This window comes from Peromyscus eremicus, chromosome 10 (genome assembly GCF_949786415.1).
Source record: "Peromyscus eremicus chromosome 10, PerEre_H2_v1, whole genome shotgun sequence".
NCBI classification, from domain to species: domain Eukaryota; kingdom Metazoa; phylum Chordata; class Mammalia; order Rodentia; family Cricetidae; genus Peromyscus; species Peromyscus eremicus.
Window position 1 is genome coordinate 89,842,259 of NC_081426.1, and position 10,272 is coordinate 89,852,530.

The 10,272-nt window shown below is 53.6% G+C and overlaps 1 protein-coding gene across 1 annotated transcript; it reads right to left on the reverse strand.

Annotated features, from left to right (window-relative positions):
- Positions 1-2,128: 2,128 nt before the first annotated feature.
- Nkx6-1 (NK6 homeobox 1) lies at positions 2,129-7,462 on the reverse strand. The gene is made up of 3 exons (XM_059275273.1): positions 6,784-7,462; positions 4,997-5,169; positions 2,129-2,917 (listed from the first exon to the last, which is right to left on the reverse strand). Exons 1-3 carry the CDS (start codon positions 7,460-7,462, stop codon positions 2,666-2,668), a joined length of 1,104 nt encoding a protein of 367 aa, XP_059131256.1. The 3' UTR covers positions 2,129-2,665.
- Positions 7,463-10,272: the final 2,810 nt, after the last annotated feature.

The window sequence follows — 10,272 nt, forward strand, 5'->3', positions numbered from 1 at the left end:
TGTTCCCTCTCTCAAAAACAGTGAAGGACAGAGGGGGGAAGGAGGGAAGGAGAGAGGGAGGGAGGGGGAGGGAGGGAGGGAGGGAGGGAGGGAAGGAGAGGGAAATTGACAAAAAGAGGAAAAGAATTTGAAAGGCAGGAGGGAGATAATAAAATACTGAAAAAAAGAAGAAGAAGGACGAAGGACAAAGGATGAAGGAAGAAAGAGAAGAAGGAAAATCTGAAAAGAGAGGAGGGTGGTTTCTTGCTTGTTCATAGTTAGGCTTAACCGGCTATCACTCCAGCAGAGTAAAGTCTCCTTGGCAATCCAGCTGCCTCTCTCTAGGATGAATATCTCAGTCTTGCTAAGAACACAGAAACCAAAGCGCATTTGAAACTTCTGGAGAACTTTGCAGACTGGAGACAATGAAAGGGGAGGATCCATTTCCTTCTTTCTTTTCCATCATGCCATCAGGAGTATACATCACAAGAATTACCATTAGCCATGCCAACTTCTGGAGAGAAAAAGGTGTTTTTAAAATACGCACTCTCTAGAAAGCCAAACGGTTCTCATATTTGCTTTCCCTGCACTAAAGAATGGGGGTACCACTGTTCTGTCTTTCTCTGGACACAAGCTCGTTAGCCTACATCATTAAGGAAAAAAAATATATCTCCCTGGACCTATAACTGAGTGTCTGAAAATAAAACAATAACTAATTATGCTCATGCCCCTCCCAAAAACCCAAGACAGTAACTGCCCTCCAACACCCCGGATTAACGCATTTTCTCACGGAGAAGCTTGGGGCACTGTGTCTGTACCGCTGAAGCTGCCAGATCAGGTCATTTAAAAAAGCCTTCTCTCTGTTCACTCTAGTGCTTGGCAAATTCGGGGCTCCTGACTTTCTGCACTGGACTAGGCCACCAACGACTAAGGCAGAGGGGCAGCACTCAGCTCCCTGCTCCCCCTAAGCTAATTGAATCAGGGGTTGCCTGAGGAACTGCACCCGGTACAAGGAGATGAGGTCTTCCTAGACTCCCCAGGGGCTTCCTGGCAAAGGAGGGGGGATTAGAGAAAAATTAGGAGAGACATCAGAAGCATCCACCAGACAGTCCCAGTAAGCAGTGATAATGGGGGCTGTCTCTCCATCCTTCCACTCCAAAGAACAGATGATGGAGATGCTGCTACTGATGATGATTATGATGGTGATGGTGATGGTGATGATGATGATGATGATGAGGAGGAGGAGGAGGAGGAGGAGGAGGAGGAAGAGGAGGAGGAGGTGGAGCTACTTTACCCAGGAAGTCTATATAACACTTTTTTGTGCTCTTGACTTCTATTTGAAATGCCTGATGAGGCCAGGTGATCTGAACCCATTCATTCAAGGCAACAGACGTATTCAAACTATTTTTTGTTGCTTTTTTAATTAGATTTACCCTTTAAAACAGAAAGTGCATTACATTTCATGGGTCTCGCAAAGGGGCTGACTTTTCTTTACAAACCGAATTCCTCGTATAAATTAATAAATGTTAAAGAGGCTAATATATCACCGTTATTAGCTTAAAAAGAAAACAATTTACATATTCTATAGTATTCTTATGATACAAAACACTTCGAATTTAATTACAGCAACTAAATGGAATTCTTATGTTCTGGCCCAGAGCGCTTGTAACAATTCCCACCATCTACTTTTAACACGCATTTTTATCAGAAAGGGGTTAAATTAAATACAAGGTATTGTAGCCCCTCCCTCCCCAATATTTTCTTTAAATCACTAATAAATAGCAACAAACGACTGTGCAATTTCGGAAGGGAACCCAGAAGCTGGTGTGAGAAGCTCGTGGGTCCTGCAATTTCAGGCTTTAAGTCCTGGGGTGGGGCGGGGGACCTGGGGCTGCGGGGCCCAGCGAGGTTGGCCCGGCTCACAAGAATCGGCGAAGGGGATAAGATCCAGAGCCGGAAGAGGAGTGAGTCGGGAGGTGTCTGGGGAGGGCGATGACATTCTTTTCTAAGATTCCCGAGTTAAAATGAAAGACGGCCAAGTGGTGTGAATATCTCTTAAAACCAACGGGAGGAAAGGTAGCCATCTCTTTATACCAAATTCCAAAAAAGCATTTTACATTTTAAATATTCACAATAAAGTAACTTCTAGTCAGTGTGACTCACGATTTATTTACATAGAGCCTTCAACAGGTTACTTAGTGGGCAGAGCAGTTGTGGGCAGCGGGAGCCTCGGTCCCCTTTTTCCCTAGGCGGCGGGCGACGCCCTGCGTGGCTCGGAGAATCCCACCAGGCGCTGGCCGTCCACTCTTCAGAAACAGGACCCGGAGCTCAGGGACCGCAGAGTAAGGGACCTAGCCTGGACGGGGAGCGGGGTGGCGGGGGATAGGGCTGACGTCGCGGGTGGGAAGGGTCCTGGGGAGCCGCGGGGTTGCGGGTTCGGCTGCAGGTTTTTGTTTGTTTGTTTTTTTGCGCAGTGCAGTCGGCGGGCTCCCTTCTCATCCACGCGCCGTCCTACCCGCCCCAGCCCCCGCCACAATTTCTAGGTTAAAAAAATAGATATGTACATCTTAGAAAATAGTAAAGGCCCGGGGAGCAGCGGGGTGCTGGGGCCCGGGTTGGGGTGGAAGGGGGGACGGGCTGAGGGGCGCGGTCGCGGCGGCCGAGATGCCCGCGGTGCGGGCCGCGCTCAGGACGAGCCCTCGGCCTCCGAGGCGTGCAGCAGGAGGCCGCCGCTGCTCGACTTGTGCTTTTTCAGCAGCTGCGTGATTTTCTCGTCGTCGGAGTTCGGGTCCAGAGGCTTGTTGTAGTCGTCGTCGTCCTCCTCGTTCTCCGAAGTCCCCTTGAGCCGCTCGGTCTCCGAGTCCTGCTTCTTCTTGGCCGTGGCCATCTCAGCCGCGTGTTTCTTCCTCCACTTGGTCCGGCGGTTCTGGAACCAGACCTGAGCTCCGAGAGAGGGGAGGGCAGGGGAGGGGAGGGCAGAGGCAGGGCCGGGGGGAATTGAGCGCCCGAAGACCCAGGTTCCCACCTCGCCACCCTCCCTTGCGGGCCCCCCGGGTCCAGGCGTCAAAGTCAGGCTGCTGGCCTCGCTAACCCACCGCCGTTGCCATAGCGATAGTAACACAAGAGCGCTGAGGCCGGCCCTAAGACTTGGGTCGAGCTTCCCTAAAAATAAACTTGCTTTTCCTACGTTCCGACTGGAAACGGAAAACTTGCTTCGTTTTCCCGTAGTGGCAGATTTTAGTCCTTACTTGTAATCGTAGATTGAGAACTTTCAAACAACTACAGTGCCGTGTGATTTGTGATTTATCTTCCTTAAGAGCACAGTATTAAATCCAGTGGCGTCTGCTGTGTTTCTCACTTTTGAACACTTGACTGTGTACTTATTTGAGGCCTGAATCCGCACTAACTTCGTTGCTCGATCCCCCTCTCTCCTCTCCACAATACTTAAGATGCGTGATCCCAAGTTTTCTGATAAAGCGACAACTTCAGTTCATTCATAGCAACCAATACAGAGGCGTGGAAACATTTAACAGCTCAGTCAGAATCATCATGGTGCTAAGTTTCTTTCCCTACCCTCAATGTTCATAAAACCAAAGGTAAAGTATTAACATTAGTTGTTTTTTAATTGAAAGGTTGCCGGTTACATTATTTTTATTATGATCTTGTCTATTCTTCCAAACACTAGTGTAATATTGCTGCTGCCTAAGACATTCATTGGAAATACAAATATGTTCAGTCTGTTCATGATGTTTGACACGGGTCTGACACATGTATTTTAATCTTTAGAACCAGGAACAAACAACCAATTTTCTGAACATTTTGAGCTGCCCTCTTTTTTATGCTTCTCATCTGTTGTGCATTTTATTCAGGGAATTAGAATTGTTAGGAAAAGTGGTTTTCTTTATATTGCTATAATAATTCACTTCCGGCCATATGGACATATTTATGGTGACAGATGAAGACCTCCAGATTAAGGTGGTAGGATCTCTGGCCATCCACTACAATAATAATTTCAAATGTGATGGTTTTCTAATGGCCACGTGAAAAATATCTGCTGAAATAGATTGTGTGATGCTTGGCTAGCAGGGAAATAAAGTATCAGACTTAATGATGTTGCTCCTTAATGAGAAACAATATAACTAAAGAAAGCAGACCCCCACACACTCTCACCATAAAGAAACAAATGTAACAAACTGAACCGGACCAAGAGAACACAGAAACCCAGAAAACTATCAGATTGAATTTACACAGCGGATTCAATCCCTTTATTTCAGGGACAGACTTCTAAAATTTGATTCCCTAGAAATGAAGTATACAACTCAATTATAAGCAAGGTGACATCTTACTTGCAAATTTTCATAAACTGCAGTATCTTAATTCTGCGGATAAACTTGCTTTAAACAGAATTCAACCCCGTAATACCCTAAAAATCTTGTCAGCTCATTTGGAAAATTACTATTCCAAAATGATCATCTTCATCTAAGCCAAAAGCAAGTTTTATCAGTGTTAAGTTCCTCTGGATTCATTTACCCCTAATCTACAAATTAATATAGAAGTATTGTGGTGCTGATAACCCGTTAGGAAATTATATATCTAGTGGAGCCTGGATCGGCAAACAAAAGCTTGAGTGTCTTTACAAATAAGCAAATCAAGCTTTCTAATCGGCTCAATCTGTGCTCAGATATATTTCCTTAGTGCTTTTATTCTCTGATAAAGGCGAGTTCCCCCAGTACCGGCGGCAGTCTAGATTAGCCTAATTTCTAAGGCGGGGACTCGATTCCTTTTGTTCATTAACAGTTTGCCTCCAAAAGACCCCAGGGCCTGGGGTGGGGGCAACCCTCTCCTCCGCTCCCCACTTCTCCCCAGGCTCCTCAGAGCGCCCCCCACCTCCACCTAGTTTGTTAGTTTGGGGAGGGGGGAAATACAGGCGCGTGTGCGTGAACACATACACACACCACACACGCACGCACGCACGTCCGGGGAATGCTATCCCTGGGGGTGTCAAAGGTCCACTCACCTTGACCTGACTTTCCGTCATCCCCAAAGAATAGGCCAAGCGAGCTCTCTCTGGCCCCGCCAAGTATTTCGTTTGTTCAAATGTCTTCTCTAGGGCGAAGATCTGTTGGCCAGAGAACGTGGGTCTGGTGTGTTTTCTCTTCCCATCTTTGTCCAACAAAATGGATCCCTGATCTGCAAGAACCGATATCATAACAGAGTGACCAGAAGATCAGCTACAGTGCTCCGCGCGGGAGGGGGGACGGGGAGCGAATTGGCAAAGCCATGCTTTGATAGTAGACGCTTGGCCGTGGCCTGCACCAGAAGTGCACCCAGCGCTTCCTTTTGGCGGCTTGTGCCTGCTACTTTTGTCACAGCCAGGTGCGGTTGGGGCAGCAGTAAATATTCTCTGCTTAACCACAGTGCCAAATGGCTAGGGAGACCACTGCTGAAGAGTTCAGGACTGAACTGGGACACACACACACACACACACACACACACACACACACTCACACCCTGAAACTAAGCAGGAAGGCATGGGAAAGGTCACCCTCACCTCCCGGGGTCAGTCCCTGTTCGCATGGAAGACAAGTAGCTTGGTATGAAGGTAACTAAGTTTTTATTTTACATTACATTTTGTTCCCCCCCCCCCCCCACACACACACCTTGGTCACTTCTCTAACCTGTGTTGGGCAACAAAAGGCTCCTTATGTTTTGCACACTTGAGAACTAACAGGTCCCTAGTCTGAGGCAGCTGCGAGCTGGGGGGAGAGAGGGCAGGGGGACACAGCTTTTGGCGATCCCTACAGTCAACACTGATACGCGTCCCTGACAGAGGAGTCACCTCCCCAAGAGAGCCTCATTTGATTCCCTCAGTTACTGAAGTTATTGCCACTAAGCCTCAAGTATGGAGTTCCAGTGACTTGGACTAACTTCGTCGGCGACTCAGTCACCAGCAAAGAACAGAGTGAGAAGAAGATCTGAGCCGGGCCCTGGACGCCATCTGGGGGCTAGGAGCCTTCTAGGAGCTGTGGCCCACTAGCCAGAAGACTAGCAAGGCCGTGGAGTTGACCCAGACAAAGTCTTTGGGAGCTCCATTTTACTGCTCTGTCACAGGTCACATTTCTCTCCCTCTCCTTTCTTGTGTTAGGTCATTGAGTGTCAAAATCCCTCCTCAACGTGCCCAGATCTAACTTGCCCAGGACCTGGGGTCCAGGAGTAGGGAAGGCCCAGACCCGGAAGCTCCTCGCCCCAGTTCTGGGAACCACCGGCTGTGGACAAGTGTACTGGAGGTGTGCGGGGAGATGGCAAAAAATGTGAGCTGGAGACATCAAGGCAGGAGGCGTGCGTGGGAATGCCTGCTTTTCCTGGGGCAGTAGGTAGTTGCCCTGCCTACCCTCTTGGGTTGGCGGAAAACCCGGGTCAGGCTTCTGAAGCCTTGGGGGCGGCTCTGGTTGGCAAGAAAGAGCCAGAAAAACAGGGGTGCAGAGGTCTTTTTCCCTGCTTTCAAACTCTCTTAACCCAGAGCTGGTCAGTTTCACCAACAGCCCAGACAAAAACTCGCCCAGTGCGCTGCGTTCCATCCAGACACACGCTCTCCCGCGGAGCCCAGGCCCGCCCGAGGCTTGACGAGCTCAGGAAAGCTTGCATCCCTTGTTAGACGCCCGGGCCCAGCCACCATCCTGCTTGTCTGGCACTGTCAAACTCCTGGGGTGGCCAGGAGGACCGACCCACCCGCCGGCACACGAGGGGACAGGACCCGAGAGCAGGCATAGGAACGCGGGGACCCGGGCCCGCGACAGTACTCACGGGGCGTACAGGCCAGGCGTGCGTCCCTCCACGGCGGGCTCTGCATCACCCCGGGCCAGAAGATGGGCGTCCGGCCGGGCAGCTCGGCCAGGGGCTTGGGGTACCGGCCCACGGCGGCCACGGCCGCGGCGCTGGGGCTGAAGTAGAGCCCGGGCGGCGGCGGCGGCGGGCTCAGGCTGCTGAAGCGAGGCAGGCCGGCCAGCAGCCCCGCGGGCGACGAGGCGGCGGCGGCGGCGGCTGCAGCGGCGGCGGCGGCGGCCGCAGAGGCCGAGGTGGCGGAGGCGGACGAGGAGGAGGAGGAGGAGGAGGAAGAGGACCCCGAGGGCGAGGCGGAAGGGAGGGCGGCCCCCGAGGCCACCGGCATGGAGGGCCGGCTCAGGATGTCGTTGATGCCGTGCGGGGTGGCGGCCGAGAGCTGCGGCGGGGGGCTGCTCAGGGACGAGAGGCCCCCCGCGGCCGGGGGCTTCAAGCCGCCTGGATTGTGGGCGCCCAAAGGCGGGGAGGGCGACGAGGACGAGGAGGACGAGGAGGAAGAGGGGGGCCCGGCGGGCAGCGGGGGGTAGGCGGCGGGGTACAGCGGGGTCTTCATCTCGGCCATGCTGTGCAGGGCGGCCAGGGGCGGGCTGCTGAGCAGGAACGCGCTCTGCCGGGGGCCCTCCATCGCCCCCACAGCTAACATCCCACAGCCAGGCCCGAACCCGCAGCCGCGCAGGCCGGTGGCCCCGCCGGGGCTCCGGAGAGCCCGAGGCGCCGGGGACTGGGGGGCGCAAGTGGAGTGTGGCTCGGCTCACTCGGAGGCGACCACCGGCCCAGGGAGCCCGGGGCCGCGGGCGCAGGGAGTTGCTGTCCGAGCTGCGCAGCAGAACTGTCCAAGCGCCCCGCGGGAGGCTGCGGCCGGCGAGGGCGGCGGGAGTGCGGGCGGGCTCGGCGCGGCTTCGGTTCGGAGAGAGTGCCGGCTTCGGTTCCCGGCGCTCAGGGCGCTCTGCGTCTCCTCTTCTCCAGCCCCCCCGCGGGAAATCACCAAAACTCGCCCGGAGCGGGTCCCCGAGAGTTTGCCACAACGTTGGGAGCCACCCGGCGTACACTTTGATGTAGGAGGGTGGGGGCTGGCTCGCCGGCTTGGGGGAGCTTCAAAGGGCGCCGCGTTCCGCCCGGTGCGCGCCTCTAATCCGGCTCGGAAGCTCAGCGCCGGCCGCTGCGCAGCTGATTCGCACTCGCTGCTCGCTCGCTCGGGGGACGACGGAGCGCAGCCGGCCCGCGCGGGGATCGCGCCTGCCACCGCCGCGGGCCTGGCTCTACTGCGCCAGAAAGGGCAGTGCCACGGCTCCGGCGGCCCGGGGACTCGGCGCGCCCACGCGCCTGCTTCCCCTCTGGGCCACGCGGCGCCCGAGTAGCGGTAACGAAAAGGAATTTGGGGAAAAAAAAAAAAAAAAAGACAAAAACCTAAGTGTGAAAAGTCTGACGGGTCGGTTCCCGGTCCGATCGTCCGTCCGCTTCTGCAAACCGGCCCAGAGACCCCCGCCCGCCCACCCCCCGGCGCCCTCTCTTGCTCTCACTCTCCGCCTTTCTCTCGCCTCTCTGGCATTTCTCCTTGGCTTTCCAGGCTTGGCTCTTCTAAACCCTGTCCTCTGGCCAAACTGACCCTCGCGGCGGCTCTTCCCTTCTCTCCTCGCTCCCTCCGGGCCTGACAGTTCGGATGAAGCTCTCAAAGGTAATAAAACATTTGCACCCCTCCCTGCCGCTCTTTAGCTGGGGGGACGCAAGGGAGGGGCGGTGGGGGGCCAAAAATGAGAACTTTCGGGGACGTCACTCCGGGGCGGCTCGCTGGGGCGGGGCTGAGGAGCGGGGCGCAGGTCTTGGGCGTAACCACCGCCTCCAATAGCGCTCAGCTTCGGCCGGGCCTCGCGCCCGGGGCACGCCCACCAGAGAGCGCCACATTCTCTGATTGGCTAAAGCTAGGGAGCCGTAAGGCCGCGCCCTCCTAGTCCCCGCCCCAGCGTCCCTTGGGCGGAGCCAAGAGGGGAGGGACCTGGCGAGAAGAGTGGTTCCAGCCCCCGGGCCAGCGGCCGGGCTCAATTAATTGTGCAAAATAAAATGGAAAAGGGGAGGAGGGAGCAGGGACGAAGAGGGTATTACTTTTTAAAGAGAGGAATAATGAAAAGCCAGCCCTTTTATGGAAAAGCAGTCTAAGTTCGTCCCTTCCGCCCACACCAGCTCGCGTCATCCTCTTCCACTTCCCCCACCAGCTCTGGGCGCCTCACCTCGAACGGTGTCTGGACCCTCGCGAAACGGAGCTAACGGAGCAGGCAGCGGGCGCATCCCAGGCCGGGTTCCTTCTTTTGAAGGGATTAATTAAAGGCCATCTGGGCTCTTCCAGAATTGTGTAAATTAATTTGTTGCTCCTTAAGCCTATAGATGTCCTTAATCCCCTCTCAGGCCTAAGAGTCATCCCTTCCCATCTTTCCACCTCCTTCCCTTTTCTGTTCCTTCTCCATGTCGATTTCCATTCCTGCCCCCCCCCCCTACATCGTTATCACTTACAGGGGGGTCTCATTGCTCTGGGAACGAAATCAGCTCAATGGGAATAATTTTCTCTGGCCTGGAGTCTAAACCCAAGAAGAATGAGGTGAATAATAATAATAAAAAATTCTCCCTCTATTTTTATTAGTTGAATTTACACGAGGCAGAATCACTAAAATTCACGCGACATCTTTAGATACAGGAATACCTCCAGAATGCCTGGTCAAACTCTCAGCCCCGGGCTGTTGAGGAAGCTGGAGATGCCGGGACTTGTAGGCTGGGATTAGGAGCGATGGTCAAAGGGGCTTTGCAACTTGTGGCTGACTTTTAAATTCTGGTCAGGGTTGACCTAAGCGAGGAGAAAAGCCCTTGGGTCGATCTTGAAGAACAAGGCAGTTAATGCACCAGTGGGGGGGGGGGGAGTGCCACCACACAGATCTGCATGAGATTATTGAGCCCAAATTTAAGGCTGAGAAAACAGAAATAGATGCAACAAAACCACCCAAGAATAAAAATTGAGCTACACCAGGGAGCTTGAATGTCAAGGCGCCTTTGTTAGTTCAAGCAGGAGGTCCTAATCATCCCTGTACCTTTCTTTCCTAAGCTTAGTCTTTTACAGGTGTCGACCTGGGGTCGAGTTTGAAATGTGAGAGCAAAGTCGAGCGGTTAATCATCTTTTGCTTCTTTCATTCACTCCGAGTCGAGGGAATGATATTTGTCTTCCTCTATCTGTCCCACCTTTATTAACTTCAAGACTTGGTTAACACCATCGTTTCACAGACTTTAGGATCTGACCTAGGAAAGGTAGGGTTCTGCATGGATGGGAGGTATGCTAAGGGGCTGCCAGCCTCCACCTTCTGAAGAGAGCTGCAGTAGGGACTCTCTGCACTTCCACGCTCAGACCGCCTCTGAGCCTAAACCCGAGGCAAGGCGAGCAGTCAGCCAAATTCGTAGGGAGGCTGCGGAAGC